This window comes from Theropithecus gelada, chromosome 1 (assembly GCF_003255815.1).
Source record: "Theropithecus gelada isolate Dixy chromosome 1, Tgel_1.0, whole genome shotgun sequence".
Taxonomy (NCBI): Eukaryota; Metazoa; Chordata; class Mammalia; order Primates; family Cercopithecidae; genus Theropithecus; species Theropithecus gelada.
In genome coordinates this window covers 30,918,195-30,935,283 of record NC_037668.1, presented here as the reverse complement: position 1 = coordinate 30,935,283, position 17,089 = coordinate 30,918,195, and the positions used below count along the sequence as shown (strand labels likewise).

The following is a 17,089-nucleotide window of genomic DNA, read 5'->3' as shown; positions in this document are numbered from 1 at the left end:
ATGATTTCCCCGAGTCCCCCGGCCCCCAGCCCTCCGCAGCCGCCGCCACGCATCCACCAGGCCTGGGCCACACACCATCCGTCCTCGGGGTGAGCATGTCCCTCCAGCAGCCCCTGCCTCGCTCGGAAGGTCCCTCCACCGCCTTATGTTTCTAAAAATCTGTCACCCGCAAAACAACAGCCTCTCACTGCGTTTCCCCCGACATCGCCGGGAGCTGCTGCAGCCGCACGCCTTCCCCGGGCCGGGTACCAGCCGTGTTGCTGCCCGGAGCATCTGTGCAGCGCACAGGCGGCGGCAACGACAGGACTCAGACCCAGAATGCTGACTCGGGCACCATCCTCCGCACGCACGGCCTGCAGCACGGCTGGCCCAGCCCCGGGGGCGCGGACAATTCACAGGGAAGATGCCCCCGACTCACCGGCTTTCTTCTCCTGCCTCCTCAGCGCAGGTTCTTTATGCTCTGTGCGCGGCGGGCGTGCAGGGAGGCATCTTCCTTCCCTTTGACGAGCTGGTGCTGTGTCGGCTCGCCTCCGGCCCGACAATAGGCAGGGAGGCTCGAGCGTGAGGAGCAGATATTTAACGGAAGGCCGGCTGTCCTGTCCCCCGCCCCTCACATCCCTGCCTCCTCATGTCTCCAGGCCCGGGTGGTACCCGGCTCCCCCGGGAAGCTGTAGCCAGCAGCTGAGGCACAAACTAAAACACGGCATGGATGTGGAGGAGCTGACACTGACGTCACAGGAAAACAAGCATCTCTGCATCAGCACAGCACAGAGAGCGTGCGGGCAGCAGCCAGACCCAGGCAGGGCTCGGACTCAGCGGACCTTGAAAATGCAACATGGGAACAGAACCCAGCTGAGCCTGGGGTCCTGCAGGTCGGCCTGCCAGGCTGGGAGTGGGGGACAGTGCAGCTGTGGCTGGGGCAAGTGACCTCTGACCTGCATCCAGAAGCTGTGAATGGGCTCGACGCCAATGGCCAAGGGTCCCAAGCACTGTCCTGCGGCCCCAGAACGGAGGGGAGGAGAGGAGGCATGGGGGCCTTGCAAGGTGGTTGTGTCCACCCCAGGAATCCCACCAGCGTGTGCAGGGACGGTGGGCAGATGGTGCAGGAACAGGAAAGGCCAAGCTTCGCCAGGCTGAAAACCGTCCCAGCTGGCCTGGAAACGCACACCCCCAGCCTAAGGCAGGAGACACCCCCATTTCCGAGGCTAGACCTCACATGCTGCGCTGTGCTGTGCCTGGCTGTGGCCAGCCTGGGCTCCTGGGCAGACCCAGAGCCCCCACCGCTGCTGGGTGGCCTGACCCTCCAACCCCCGCCCTGGTTCCCTGACAAACCCTGGGACCTCGGTATCACTGGAAAATGAGAACTGGCATTTTTCTACAGTCATAAAAACATGGGGGGCGGCAGCGTGCTCGGCTGGGAATTCTGCCCGCTACCCCAATCCCACTTGGCACCTGTGCTGACCCCACATGGGCCAGGCTTCGCGCTGGGGGTGCAGAGGGACAGAGGGGAGTGTCCTGCAGACCTCTGGCTCTGACCAGTCACACCACATGCTCCCTGCATTCTTATATGCTGTGCCCTCAATGCTCCAGCACCTGTGGCCCTGCTGACTTTGGAAGGACGGCCCCTTGAGGGGCCAACCGATTCCTAGAGACAGCAAATGACTCATCCCACAGTGAACCTTTCAAATGCAAACCCATCAACCCAGAACCCTCACCTGGGCCCACCTCCTACATGGGCCCCCAGTCGTCCTGGGGGCCTCCCCACGTCACAGGGACAGCCCCTGCACCCCAGAGCCCGCTGAAGTTACTCCACCTGGCCGACCCAATGCCTACTCCCCCCGACTTTCCCAAGGAAACCACAGTAAAGGCCCCCACTCACACAGCCCCCTGCCTCTAACCCACTCGGCACTTCCCCGCACGGCCCTGCAAGGCATGAGGAGGTCTCCTCTCGGGAGCTGAGTAATAAACGACCTTCTCGACAGCATCATCTCCTGATCACTGGCCTCCCATACCTGCCTGAACGGGAATAAAACCTCCATTTAAATCATCAAGCTCATAAACCCGTGTTTATCTGCATTCACAGAGTGGAACCTGGGCCAAAGCCCAGGGTTCAAATTCCAGCTCTGTCAGCAGCTCACCACGAGGCACGGCCACTTCTCCGAAAGGCCAAGCTTCCCTCGTCAGGCGGCTGACCAGCTATGTGAGGCGCGTTCCGTGAAATGTGAAACACATAAACCTAACATGTGCGTCTCACTCAAGTCCCCAAATCTACGGGGAACGAGGGCTGGCAACCTAGGGTGCCTGGTGCTCCAAATCACTCAAGCTAGGACATCTACGCTTTTAATTGGCTGAATAAAATGAAAAGGAGAATATTTTGAAACACAGGAAAAGAGTCTCTAAAATTCAGATTTCAGCATGCATGAAGTTTCACTGGGACACGGCCATGCACCTCCTCGGGCGCCGCCCATGCCTGCTCAGAACCCCAGGCTTCAACTACGTGGCCCTGGACAGAAGCAGCTCGCAGACCCCTGGCTAGGCCTATAAAATCATAAGACCACCGAACACCACAGCCACACTGGGCTCCCATAGGAAATACGCATTTATCCTGGTCCAATGTAAACTTCACACAGACGGCCGGCTCAGCATCACGACCACTGTCCTTCAGCCAACTCCTTTCTCCTAATCCATCCCAAAATACCCAGTTTTGCAGAACTCTAGAACATTCAGGCTCAGCAGGCAGATTGTCAATTTTATTAGAAGCCTATTTTAGGGGGAAAACTAGCTTTTCCAGTTTGTTGCAAATAATTTGAGACAAAGCTGAATGAAACTGGATTTTTTAATAAAACAACAGACATACCTATAAATACCAGGGAATCACAGGCGTCCGCTGACACGCTTCCGTGGTAACCCACCCACCTAGGCCTGGAGGACACCAGCAGCGTCCTCACTAGGCTTGGCTGCCTCCTCTCAGATGCCGCGGGGGCCTGGAACACGCTCGGTGGGGCCGCTCTCCTCCCACTTGACCCTCCCTGGGTGGGAGAGGCGGCAAGGCAGCCTCACTGAGCACTTACCATGTTCCAGGAGCTCCCCTAAACTCTGTTGAGCTTCACAAAGCCCCTTTTACAGAAGAGGAAACTGAGGCACGGGGAGCCCCACCCACTTGCCCAAAGTCACAGTGCAGGCTCCCTGCCGGTGGGGTTTGAACCCGGCAGCACAGGCGCCCACCTGGGCATTCGGCCCCAGCACCACCCAGGTCACACGCCCGGGTGCACTGGCGACTCCACGGCAGCCCCGGGTCCAGCACCCTCCATGTCCCTGTGGGGATGGTGTCCCCGCCAAGGACCCCTCTCTGCCCCAGCCTGCAGGGCTATGAGGACGGGAGGCAGACGGGCCACGGGACGGATCTAGGGATTCCACCATTGCCCCGAGTGAGACACTACAGCCAGAAGGCCCCAGCGCCCCAAGAGCCCCTTCCTCTTCCTGGCCCGCCTTGGCCCCTGCAACTGAGGACTGTCCCCCGCCAGCCCTGCCCTGGCCCCTACTGTGGGGTCAGGAAGGGCCCTCCACGCCCCCCCATGGCTCCACCCATGTGGCTCCAGCCCCTTCCCCTGTTATCTGCCCCAGGACCACCAGCACAGGAGAGCCCAGGCTCCTCCACTCCCCCCACACAGGCCAAGGCGACTGTGCCACCCTTGCGTCCAGGAACCCGCTATTAACATCCCTGGTCATGAAAACCTCCTTCTTGCCAAGTAGAAATGGCCTTGGAGCTGGGTTCAGGGGCTGAGCAGGGGATATACCCAGAGGCAAAGGCAACAGTCAAGGTGTCCTCCCGGTCAAACCCCAGGGGCCCCAACAGACCCAAGGGGTGAGGCTCAGGAGGGTCCCAGCTGCCTGGCCCAAGCATTCCAGGCTCCAGAACCCACTACCAGGACCACCCTAAGTGACAAGACGGGCTACAGTGGGGTGGGGCTGCCTGCTACCGGCAGAATGTGGCACGGAGAACACCTCTACCCAGGGTGCAGGCTAGAGCAGGGTTCTGCTGCCCAGGGATGCTGTCTGTGCTGTGGACGGGCAGAAACAACAGGAAATGCATGGGGCAGCCAGCACTGGCTCTGATGACCCCAAGGAACCACCAGCTGCTAAGTGGGGTGTGCGGCTGCCCAGCCCAGCGGAGTTTGTATTTCCTCCATGGACTCTAAGGACTTCGTAGGCCTGGTCCAGCAGACCATCCAGCGCTGCCCTCAGCCGGGTCTGGTGCAAAGCCAGGCTGCCTCCGGCACCTCCTCCACAGGGCGGGCACCCTGAGTCTCCACCACACACCACAGGGAGGCCAATGGGGCCTGACGGGGGACCACCCTGTCCCATGGATGCTGCCCAGGCCTGAGGCGACCCACCGAGGAGCCCCAGAGCCTCCGGACTGGAGCAGCAGCAGCGACTCCACCCAAAGGAAAACTGGGACTGCCGCCTACAGCGTCCCCCTTCCCTCCACATGAAGACTGGGACTGCCGCCTACAGCGTCCCCCTCCCCTCCACATGAAGACTGGGACTGCCGCCTACAGCGTCCCCCTTCCCTCCACATGACGGGCCCAGCCATCTAGAAACAGCACCTTCTCCTCCAGGAATCCCCTGGAGCCAACACAGAGGGGCCAGGGTGTTGGGAGGTCCCGCTCTTACGGCCGGGGTTCAGGGGACTGCCCACCACCCACCAGGAGAAGTGGCAGAAAGGGCCCTGGCTGTTGTCCTGACATCTCCCTCCCTGCCACGTCCACCTACTGTCCTTTGAGACGGGTATTAACACTCACTCTAAGGGGAGTCTGATCCTAAGCACTTTTACAAACATGATATTATTTATAATCACCCCGTTTTACAGGTAAAGAAAAGGCACCACTAAACGGGCTGTTCCCTCAAGGTAATGGCAACGTTCTCGTTGGTGGAGCCCCAGGAACTTTCTGGACACCCACCCCTTTCCACCCCACGCCCCCTTGCCCAGTACCCTCCCTGCCAGATGCAGCAGCCTCCAGCCATGGGGGTTCTCCAGCTGCCCATCACCTCCTGGACCATGCCTCCCAAAGGGACCACCATGGCTGGGGCCTGCAGCTGGGGCTAGGTCCGGAGAGGCCAAAGGCTGGAGGATCTCGCTTTCAACCAGCACAGCACGGACGCAGGGGAGGCGCTCTCCCGGACGGCGCTGACGGAGGTTCCGGGGGTTGCATCGGTTGGGGTATGGCTGGAACACTAAGGACAAGCCACTGCAGAAGGGACGCCGTTCAAGATGCAGCCGGTGGGGTGATGACAGCGGGAACCGGGCCACGTGTTCCAGTGGCGGCCAGCAGGGTGGTGACAATGGCAACTGGGCCACGTGTCCTGGTGGTGGCCGGCAGAGTGGTGGACTGGTGGGAACCAGGCCACGTCTCCCCAACTCTGCGGGGAGGCTGCGCACCCAGGCCTTCCTACTCAGAGGGGTCCAAAAGGGGCGTCAGTCTCATTTACACTGAGCGCCGGCTGGGCCTGTCCCAGCCAGAAGAACCTACAGAAGAGCCGCCTGCCGTCTGTCCTGCCAGGTGCCGGCCCAGCACATGGTCCCAGTGACCAGCACCACTGGCAGCACGAACCTCCCGCGGGGCGGGGGCCTGGGCAGAGAGCGTTTCCTGGGGACAGAGCCTACCCACAAATTGCTGGTGGGGACAGACCACCCAGCACTCCCACAAGATCAGAGGCAGACCTTGATGTAGTCAACTGTGGTGCACTGAAGATGAGCCCCCAAAACGCTAAGTCCATGTCCTACGCCAGAACCTGTGAGACGACCCTCCTTTGGAAAATGTTCCTGCACATGTGATTAAGTCGAAGTCTCAAGGTGAGTGTCCCAGACTGCCCAGGTGGGGCCCAAAGCCGACCACTGGTGTCCCCGTGAGAAAAGACACAGACATGGGGGGCCTTAGGGTGACAGGCCAGAGGCTGGAGTGACGTCTACAAGTCAAGAGCTGACAGCAGCCCCAGAGCTGGGTGGCCAGGAAGCAGGCTGCTCAGAGCCTCCCAACACAGCCAGCCCTGGCCACACCTTGGCCCCGGGTCTGCAGCCTCCTGGCTCCAGCTTCCCCTCTGGGGTGGGGGTGGCGAGGAAGGAGGGGGGTCTCTGAGAGTGGCCCTCCCACATGGCTGCATCAAAGCCGGGCCGCCCCACCCCCCAGCGATGCTCTCCTGTTACCAGGGCTGGGCTGTGGCTTGCAGCTGGCATCTGCCCCAGAGGAGCTGCTCGGAGGTCTTCGGATCCAGCCTTGGTCTCACCGCTGCCCCGAGGAACGTACTGCTGCCTCTCACGGCAGATGTGGCTCAGGCTGACAGGGCCGCCAACGTCCAGAGTCCCATGGCCTGAGGGATCTGCACCGAGGATCTGCCTGAGGGATCTGCTGCATTTTGGGCTGTGAGTCTCATCAGCTCAAGTCCAAGAGAAGGGCCCTTCCCAGGTTGGCCCTGGTGCCAGCTGATACCACCCCAGACACAGACACTCACGCAAAGCGGCTCAAAGACCAAAATGCTAGAAAATAAATTTGTATCACTAGGGGAATCCAGAAGGGAAATTTTGTTTTTTTTTTTTTTTGACACAGAGTCTCGCTCTGTCACCCAGGCTGGAGTGCAGTGGCCGGATCTCAGTTCACTGCGAGCTCCGCCTCCCAGGTTTACGCCATTCTCCTGCCTCAGCCTCCCAAGTAGCTGGGACTACAGGTGCCCGCCACCACGCCCGGCTAGTTTTTTTGTATTTTTTAGTAGAGACAGGGTTTCACCGTGTTAGCCAGGATGGTCTCGATCTCCTGACCTCGTGATCCGCCCGTCTCGGCCTCCCAAAGTGCTGGGATTACAGGCTTGAGCCACCGTGCCTGGCCAGAAGGGAAAATATTAACAGATTTGAGTATTGAAACAAAAATCACACACACCATTTCTGTATGACCAGACACAGCAAGGAGGGACAAAGAAGAGGAACCCGGGAAAATACTGGCCACACAGCGCCTTACCCAGTGCTGCAGCGAACAGACAGTGAAGATGGAGAAACAAGCAGCAGAGGGGCCCGAGGCACCTGCGGCCCCTCATGTGGACCTCCGTGCCACCACCCTCCTGGGCCCTGGGCAGCCAGGCACACGTGGCAGCAGGTGGAGCCCACAGACCCCAGCTCCACCACCCAATCACTCCACCTCAACGAGGCCGCCATGGACACACACAGAGGATCCCCACTCAACCAGGGCGTGACCAGCCCTCACCTCCCCCAAAAAACCAGGCGCTCCTGATCTCATCACACGCTCAGCCCCAAATGCCCCGGCCCCCAAGTGTCCATCAGCAGAGGAACGGACAGACAGACAGGGTGAATCGCATCACAGAATTCATCCAGCCATAAAAAGGAATGAAAAACCAACTAGGGAGAAGACACGTAAAGAAACAGAAGACTTGAACAACACAACGAACCACGTAGCTCTGACAGACACAGCAGAGCACTGTACCCACAACGGGGGCACAACCTCAACGCACAGGGGACGTTTTCCAGGGCAGAACACCAGTGAGCCACAGATGCAGCCGCGGTAAATCTGAAAAATCAGACATTATCCGAAGTATCTTCTCCAACCACATTGAGATGAACTTAGAAATCAGTTAACAGAAAGAAAACAGAAGAATTCACAAATATATGGAAATAACACTACACACTCAACCAACAGATAGAAGATGAAACCACAAAGAAAATCAGAAAATGCTGAGAGATGAATGAAAATAGAAACATGGCCGGGCGCGGTGGCTCAAGCCTGTAATCCCAGCACTTTGGGAGGCCGAGACGGGCGGATCACAAGGTCAGGAGATCGAGACCATCCTGGCTAACACGGTGAAACCCCGTCTCTACTAAAAAATACAAAAAACTAGCCGGGCGCGGTGGCGGGCGCCTGTAGTCCCAGCTACTCGGGAGGCTGAGGCAGGAGAATGGCATGAACCCGGGAGGCGGAGCTTGCAGTGAGCTGAGATCCAGCCACTGCACTCCAGCCTGGGCGGCAGAGCGAGACTCCGTCACAAAAAAAAAAAAAAAAAAAAAAAAAAAAAAAGAAAATAGAAACACAACATATCAAAATTTCAGGGATGCAGAGAAGGTAGTGCTAAGGAGAAAATTTATAGTGATTAACTTTTTCTGTGTGTGAAACACAGTTTTGCCATGTGGCCCAAGGCTGGTCTCCAACTCCTGGCCTCAAGTGATCCTCCCTCTTCAGCCTCCCAAAGCACTGAGATTACAGGCGTAAGCCATGGCACGCCTGGCTATGGTGATAAATATTTGAAATAAAAAAACAAGAAAGATCTCAAATTAACAACCGAATTTTACACTTTAAGTAACCAGAAAAAGAACAAACCAAAAGCTGGCAGAAGGACAGGAATAATAAAGATGAGAGCAGGGCCGGGTGCGGTGGCTCACGCCTGTAATCCCCACACTTTGGGAGGCCAAGGTAGGTAGATCATCTGAGGTCAGGAGTTCAGGACCAGCCTGGCCAACACGCGAAACCACGTCTCTACTAAAAGTACAAAAATCAGCTGGGCATGATGGCACATGCCTGTAATGCCAGCTACTCAGGAGACTGAGGCAGGAGAATCACTTGAACCCAGGAGGCAGAGGGTGACATAAGCTGAGATCGAGCCACTGCACTCTCTCTATCAGAGAGAGAGAGAGAGAGAGAGAGAGAGAACCTCCCAACAAAGCAAAGCCCAGGGCCTGACGGCTTTGCAGGCAAATTCTACCAAACACTTAAAGAACTAATTCCAGTTTTTCTCAAACTTTTCCAAAAAAATTGAAGAGGAAGGAACGCTTCCTCACTCATTCTGTGAGGCCAGCACTACTCTGACACCAAAGCCAAAGTCACGACAAGAACCTCTGGCCATTGAGTCTTACGAACATGGACATAATTATCCCTTATGAACATGGACGTAATTGTCCCTTATAAACACAGATGTAAAAATCCTCTACAAAATACTAGTAAAATGAATGCAGCAGCATATCAAGAAAATTACACACCATGAGCAAGCAGGATTTATTCATAGGATGCAAGGATGGTTCAATGTATGAAAATTAAAGTAATATATTACACAAACAAAATGAAGGAAAAAAACCACATGACCGTTTCAACTGATGCAGAAAAAGCACGTGACGAAATTCAAACCCTTTCATGATAAAAACAATTGACAAACTTGGAATAGAAGGAAATTATCTCGTCATAATAAAAACCACGTATGAAAAACCCACAGCAGACATTACACTCAGTGACGAAAACCTGAAAGCTTTTCTTTGAAGATCAGAACAAAGACAAGGATCACACCACTTTTATTCAACAGAGTAGTGGAATTCTAGCCAGAATAATTAGGCAAGAAAAACAAATACAAGGCATCCAAATCAGGAAGGAAAAAGTAAAATTATCTCTGTGCACAGATGATATGATCTTATATGTAAGAAAGCCCTAAAGATTCCACAGATCCAGTTCTTGGAGGATGCTGGAAACAACGTGGAGGTAGATGAGTCTTTGTTCCAAGAAATGGATGACTTGGAGCTGGAGGATGATGAAGATGATCCAGACTATAATCCTGCTGACCCGGAGAGTGACTCAGCTGACTAATGAACTGTCCCCATCTGCAGAGAGGCTTGACTGCCACAGCATCTGTGGCTATGCTCAGAGGGTTTTGTTTTCCTTTCTTTTTTTCTAAGAAAAAATTATTTTCAGGAGAATATTCTTCTGATAGCTTTCATCATTGAACTTAATAAACTGACCTTAAAATTTCAAATATAAAAAAAAAAAAAAAAAAAAGATTCCACAGAAAGTTGTTAGAACTAATAAATTCAGCAAAGCAGCAGGCAAAAAAGTCAACACACAAAAATCGACTGCACTTCTATACACTTACAATAAACAACCCAAAAGGGAAATTAAGGAAACAATTCCACTTGCAACAGCATCAAAAAAAATAAAACTTTTAGGAATTAACCAAGGGGGTAAAGACTTGTACAAAGAAAACTGTAAAACACTGCTGAGAGAAATCAAAGAAGACATAAACAAATGGAAACACACTTCATTTCATGGATTGGAAGACTTCATGCTGTTAAGACATCAGGACTACCCAAAGTGGTCTACAGAGCCAGTGCAATCCCTGCAAAAATCCCAATAATTTTTTTTTTTTGCAGAAATAGGAAAGTCTGTCCTAAAATTCATCTGGAATCTCAGGGGACCCCAAAACAATCTTGAAAAGGAAGAACAAAGCTGGAGGGCTCACACTTCCTGATTTCAAAACTTCCTACAAAGCTACAGTGATCAAAACAGTGTGGCACTGGCTCAAAGAGAGACACAGAGACCAATGGACTAGAACAGAGACTCCACAAACGAACCCTCCCATACACGGTGAAACGATTTTCAACAAGGGTGCCAATGCCATCCAATGGGAAGTCTTTTCACCAATGGTGCTAAGAAAACTGGACCTCCACATGCAAAGGAATGAAGTTAGACGCTTACCTTACACCACATACAAAATTTAACTCAAGATAGATCCATGACCTAAACATAAAACCTAAAATTATAAAATCCTTAGATGAAAAAGAAGGGGAAAAGCTTCACAATGTTGGATTTGGCAATGATTTCTTGGATGTGACACCAAATACACAGGCAACAAAAGAAAAAAAAAAAACATTAAGCAGGATTTCAGGAAAATTTTAAAACTTTGTCCATCAAAAGGCACTATCAACAAAGTAAAAAGACAACCCACAGAACAGAAGATATTTGCTAATCACATATCTGATAAGGGATTAACATCCAGGACAGAGAACTACTAAGACTCACCAACAAAAAAACCAAACAATCCATTCAAAAATGGACACAGGACATGAACAGACATTTCACCAAAGAAGATACAGAAATGGCCAACAAGGCCAGGCATGGCAGCTCACACCTATAATCCCAGCACTTTGGGAGGCCAAGGTGGGTGGATCACTTGAGGCCAGGAGTTCGAGACTAACCTGGCCAACATGGTGAAACCCCATCTCCACTAAAAATATAAAAATTAGCTGGACATGGTGGCGGGTGCCTGTAATCCCAGCTACTCAGGAAGTTGAAACAGGAGAATCGCTTGAACCCGGGAGGTGGAGGTTGCAGTGAGCTGAGATCGTGCCACTGCACTCCAGTATGGGCGACAGAGCAAGACTCCATCTCAAAAAAAAAAAAAAAAAAAATAGAAATAGCCAACAGGCACATGAAAAAATGCTCAACATCACTTATCACCAGGGAAATGAGAACCAAAACCACAATGACATGCCACCTCACGTCCATTAGTACAGCTACTGTCAAAAAACAGAAAAAGGCAAGAGCTGGAGAAGATGGGAGACAGCGGCACTCATGCACTATTGCAGGGGGTGGAAAATGCTGCAGCCACCGTGGGAAATGGCACAGCAGCTCTTTAAACAGAATTATCGGCCAGGTGCGGTGGCTCACACCTGTAATCCCAACACTTTGGGAGACCGAGGTGGGCAGACTGCTTGAGCCCAGGAGTTCAAGACCGGTCCGTGCAACATGATGAAATCCTGTCTCTACAAAAAATACAAAAACTAGCCAGGCGTGGAGGCACCTGCCTTTAGTCCCAGCTACTTGGGAGGCTGAGACAGGAGAATTGCTTGAGCCCAGGAGGTGGAGGCTGCAGTGAGCCGAGATCGTGCCACTGCACTCCAGCCTGGGCAACAGAGCAAGATGCTGTCTCAAAAGTAAATAAATAAAACCAGAATGATCAATGATCCAGCAATCCCACTTCCGGATCTACACCCAGAACTGAAGGCAGGGTCTCCAGAGGTCACTGCGCACCCGTGCTGACAGCAGCATCATTCATGACAGCTAAACTGTGGAAGTCACCCATGTGTCCACCGACAGAAATGGGTAAACAAAATACATCCAAGCCACAGCCTGCCGTTCAGTCTTAAGAAGGAAGGAGACTGTGACACAGGCTGCTCATGGCTGCACCTTGAGGACACGGCGCTGAGCGAAATAAGCTGTCACAAAAGGGCAGATCCTGTGCGACTCCACTCACAGGAGGTCCCTAGAGTCACCAAACTCACAGAAACAGAAAGCGGTGGGTGGGTGTCGGGGGCTGGGGGAGGCAGAATGGGGAGTGAGTGTTTCACGGGGACAGAGGCTGAGTCTGGGAAGATGAAGAGAGTTCTGGAGATGGGCGGTGATGATGGCTGGACAGCAATGTGAGTATCAAATACCAATGAATTGTACCTTTAAAAAATGGCTAAGATGGGGCTGGCTCAGTGGCTCACACCTGTAATCCCAGCACTTTGGGAGGCCAAGATGGGTAGGTCACTTGAGTCCAGGAGTTTGAGACCAGCCTGGGCAACATGGTAAAACCCTATCTCTACAAAAAACAAAACAAAAACAAAAACAAAAACACCTCAGCCAAGAGTGGTAACGCACACCTGTAATCCCAGCTACTCAGGAGGCTGAGGCGCGAGGACTGCTTGAGCCTGGGAGGCAGAGGTTGTAGTGAGCCAAGACTGCACCATGCACTCCAGCCTGGGTGACAGAGCAAGACCCCGTCCCCTACACCACCCCCCCTAAAAAAAAAAAAAAAAGTTAAGATGGCAAAAATAGATGTTATGTGCATTTTACCAGAATAGAAAAAAGATCTGCAGTGCTAAGAATGCCCCAGCATGGAAGAACCTTGGGAAGGTCAGGCGGGTGAGAGCCACCAGAGGCAAAAGGACGAACGTGCGGGATTCCACGGACACCGAACGTCCAGGATCCGCAGGGCCACACGGACACCGAACGTCCAGAATCCACAGGGCCATAGAGACAGAGGCCGAGAGGAGGTGCCCAGGGCCGGGGCTGAGGCGGAACAGGGAGTGACCGCTGACGGGCACGGGCTTTCCTTTTGGAATATATTTTGGGTTTGGAACTACATAGAGGTGATAGTTGCAAGTATAGAGTTTTTGTAGAAATCTATAAAACCAATTAACTTCATCTAGACACACATAGAATGTGCCAGAAGGTCCTCTGCTGACGGTGAGACAGGCACGTCCAGGCGTCTGAACCAGGCCCAGGGTACAGCCGCAGTCCTGCCCTCCTCCGCCTCTGGTGTGCTCCATCCACTGCCCACACCTCCCAGTCTGACCCTTCTCACTGACCCTCAGCCCGGGCAGTGCCGCCCGAGGACAAAACGCCTGTGAACATCCCCACAGGCGCTCAAACCCAGAGCCCCGGGCGGCGGCCACTGGCAACCAGAGCAGGGTGTCCCGTCTGAGATGAGCACCGAAGTCACAGCAAAAGAAACACGTACGGCATCAGGGAGAGTGCCAGCCCCCCAAGCCCTGGTGGCCTGGGACCCCGTGTGGGCAGCGTGTTCTCACACACTCCTGACACTAGCACCATAAAACCCACCCCATGTCCAGGTGGACATCAGCACGCAGGGTAGGGCAGGGCAGGGTTCCCCACCCCCGGCATCCACCTCTGACCTCCTCGGCAAAGGCTACCCCAGAGGCTCTGGCGGAATGTCCCCAACCAGGCTGAGTGGTCCCCAAAGCCGTGGAGCCACCCCTGGTAAACATCTCAAGGACCTACTCATGTGTCCCAGGAGGTCCTTCCTTGGGGCTTGGCCACGTTCTCCGCATTCCCCACAGTGACTCAGCCGCCACCCCCACAACACACTCCCCTGCAGAGTCCAGGCCCCGGGGCATCCTGTGACCCCCCAACTTCCCCTTCCTCCACCGCAGTGGCCGAGCAAACGCGGGCCCCCGTCCCTACGTGAGGCCGGCAGGTTGTCCACACGGGCAGAGAGGCGCTGCTGAGGTCGCAGACAGAAAGAGCAGACCCCAGGCCCCCAGGCAGGGTTGAGACAAGAGGCAGACATGGCGCAGAAATACTGCGGGCTTCCCCCGCCCCCAGGGGCTACGCTGGCCACAGGTGGACACCTTTGGGTGTGCACGGTCTCAGCGCACATGGGACCGATGAGCACAGTCCTGTCACCAAGTCAAAAAATCATCCAGGTGGCAAATAAACAAGGCCCGTGGTCCCCTCCTACAAAGCAGCAGCATGAGGCTGCAGGGCGCTGTGGAGGGACAACCATCGTCTGACCCACGGGGAGTATGTCTTATTTATGTGTTTACGTAAACGTTGTGTGCTCGCACCCAGCTCCACCCTGAGCTGCTCCAGGCACCCCCAGAACAGCCCCATCTCAGAAGTCTCTCCCTGACCCTCACCCTTGCAGGGCCCCTGCAGCCCACAAGCCGGCCCCAGTCCCACTTGAGGCAAAACTGCAGCTGAGCACCCACCCCTGCTCCTGGACCTCACCGGCCTGTGCGGACTCCGGCCGGCACCCTCGAGGCCCCCAAAGTTCTTACCCCTGAGACTCCCCATTCCCCCACTGCCTTCTCAACATGGCCTCCGAATTCCAACCTGCACCCTTGCCCGGCCACTCCCGCCCGGGGCCGTGGACGTCACACGTCATCTCCCTTCCACCTGCCTCCCACTGGGACATACAGGGTCCCCATCTCTCCAGCCCAGGTGGTACCATCTCCAAGAGCCACAACCAGGGCTGAACAAAGGAACGTGCCCCCCGCCTCCTCACACTTGCCTCATGCTGCCAAAACCGCCCGGTGGTGTCTGCCTGCCACGGCCATACCCCACCTCCTCCTGCCGGCCCCTGGGCAGGTCCAGCCCCAGACCACCCGCTCCACTCCTGCCAGGGCCCGCCTCTGGATGTCTCCTCGGCCTTGCCCGCCATGGTTCAGGGACCCCTGTTGGCTGAGGGCTTGAAACCAGGATGCAACGCCGCCCTCTCCCCGGGGTGATCATGGAAATCCCATGGCTCCTGGGGCCTCCCCAATGCTAAGCGCTGCCAAACCTCTATTCGACCCCACTTCTCACTGGAAGCCGAGACTCTAACCCCAACTGCCCACTCGCCCTCTTGGCCTGAATCTGCCCCCACCTCCGCTTCCTGCCCAACACAGGGCACCACCGACACCCAGCATCCAGCCTGAGGCCAACCTGGTGTGCACCCTGGCAGCAGGGGTTGGGGACACTGAGCCACGTGCCCTGCACTGGACAGGCAGCGGCCTCGGTCCAGGATCTCCTGCCCACACAACAAACAAGGCATGGCACGGATGCTGGAGGCAGTGTGGGGTTTGGAGGGTGGGGGTGGAACCCCATCAAACACAGGCATGGGATGCATGGCCCCACAGCAGCGTAGCCACCTGCTCAGGGCCCAGCAGTCTCCGGGATGTGGTAGGAAGTGAGGTCAGAAGCTTCCCTCTGAAGCCACAACCCCCAGGACTCACTTTCCTTCCTCTCCTCCTGATGGAGCCAGCGTGGAATGAAGGGAGCCCCCACTCCAGCTCAGGGGCCAGCAGGGACCAGGAGGAGTGGACAACTGGCCTGGGGGTGGTCATGAGCTGAGGCAGCCACATGGGAGCAGTGTCCAGCGTCCCACCTGGCCTTTCCCTCCTAGGGAGACAGCAAGGCCCCCCGGACTTCTCATGCCACCAACCAGCCAAGCGAGGCCCCCGCCGCGCAGTGGTGTCAGTCACAACATGCACAGGCAGCAGCTGTGGTCACCATGGCTGCTTGTGCCCTGACGCTCCATGAGGGTGAACCTCCGAAAACGGCACCACTGCCTCCTCCTCGGCACAACGGATCAATAGCTCAACCCCGTAACATGCAAGACCGGTGTAGGAAACCCCAGTACTCACTGTCTTCTCCTGGACACGGCAGTCCTGGCTGCTCAGGGGTGCTCGGGAAAACTGGACAGAGAGAGGAAGAGAGAGCGTCAAGGCCCCGTAGCTGCCACTCAACAGTCTCACGGAGGAAGTCCCGCCTCAGGCAGGCTGAGCACACGGACTTCACACAAGGCGCACGTGGCATTGCCAATGAGAGCACGCTCCTGGGAGACGTGAAACCCAGTGCGTCTACGTAGGCCAGGCTCCATTAGGTAGGACTTAAAAACCCACAGAAAAATTCAGGGTAAAAGCCAATCAGAGGGACCTGGACAGCAGAGCCGTCAGAGAAAGCTACTGATTTGTATTTTTAAACTATATAAAAATGGGGAAGAACTGCAATTACTTTGAAAACTGACTTTTAAAAGCACTTTAGATTCCATTTCTTTATACTCAAGACAGAGTTCAAAATTATTTTAACACATATCTTGGGCTTCCACGATAAATTATCAAAATAGATGCCTAGGAAATATTAAAACTTAGCTGGAAATGATGGCTCACGCCTGCAATCCCAGCACTTTGGGAGGCCGAGATGAGAGGATGGCTCCAGACCAGGAGTTCAAGACCAGCCTGGCCAACATGACAAAACCCCATCTTTAATTCTATATATATGTGTGTGTGTGTGTGCGTGCATGTGTGTGTATATACATGTATATACGCATAAAAGTATTAAAATTTTAGTAAAACAAACATTTTTTGTTTTTCGTTTTTTTGAGATGGAGTTTCATTCTGTGCCTAGGCTGGAGTGCAGTGGCACGATCTTGGCTCACTGCAACCCCTGCCTCCCAGGTTCCAGCAATTCTCCTGCCTCAGCCTCCCAAGTAGCTAGGATTACAGGCGCGCGCCACAACGCCTGGCTAATTTTTGTATTTTTAGTAGAGATGGGGTTTCACCATGTTGGTCAGGCTAGTCTTTTTTTTTTTTTTTTTTGAGATGGAGTCTCACTGTGTCTCCCAGGCTGGAGTGCAGTGGCGTGATCTCGGCTCACTGCAAGCTCCGCGTCCCGGGTTCACGCCATTCTCCCGCCTCANAGACAGAGTCTCACTGTGTCTCCCAGGCTGGAGTGCAGTGGCGTGATCTCGGCTCACTGCAAGCTCCGCGTCCCGGGTTCACGCCATTCTCCCGCCTCAGCCTCCCAAGTAGCTGGGACTACAGGCGCCCGCCACCGTGCCCGGCTAATTTTTTGTATTTTTAGTAGAGACGGGGTTTCACCATGTTAGCCAGGATAGTCTCGATCTCCTGACCTCGTGATCCACCCGCCTCGGCCTCCCAAAGTGCTGGGATTACAGGCTTGAGCCACCGCGCCTGGCCTTTTTTTTTTTTTTTTTTTTTTTG

At 54.7% G+C, this 17,089-nt stretch overlaps 1 protein-coding gene across 1 annotated transcript in view; it reads right to left on the bottom strand.

The window, feature by feature from the left end:
• PRKCZ (protein kinase C zeta) overlaps positions 1-17,089 on the bottom strand; it is a 144,105-nt gene that overhangs the window by 118,714 nt on the left and 8,302 nt on the right. Inside the window, exon 4 of the mRNA XM_025381589.1 lies at positions 15,731-15,781. Coding sequence (XP_025237374.1) covers positions 15,731-15,781 — 51 coding nt within the window. The remainder of the gene's footprint in view (positions 1-15,730; positions 15,782-17,089) is intronic.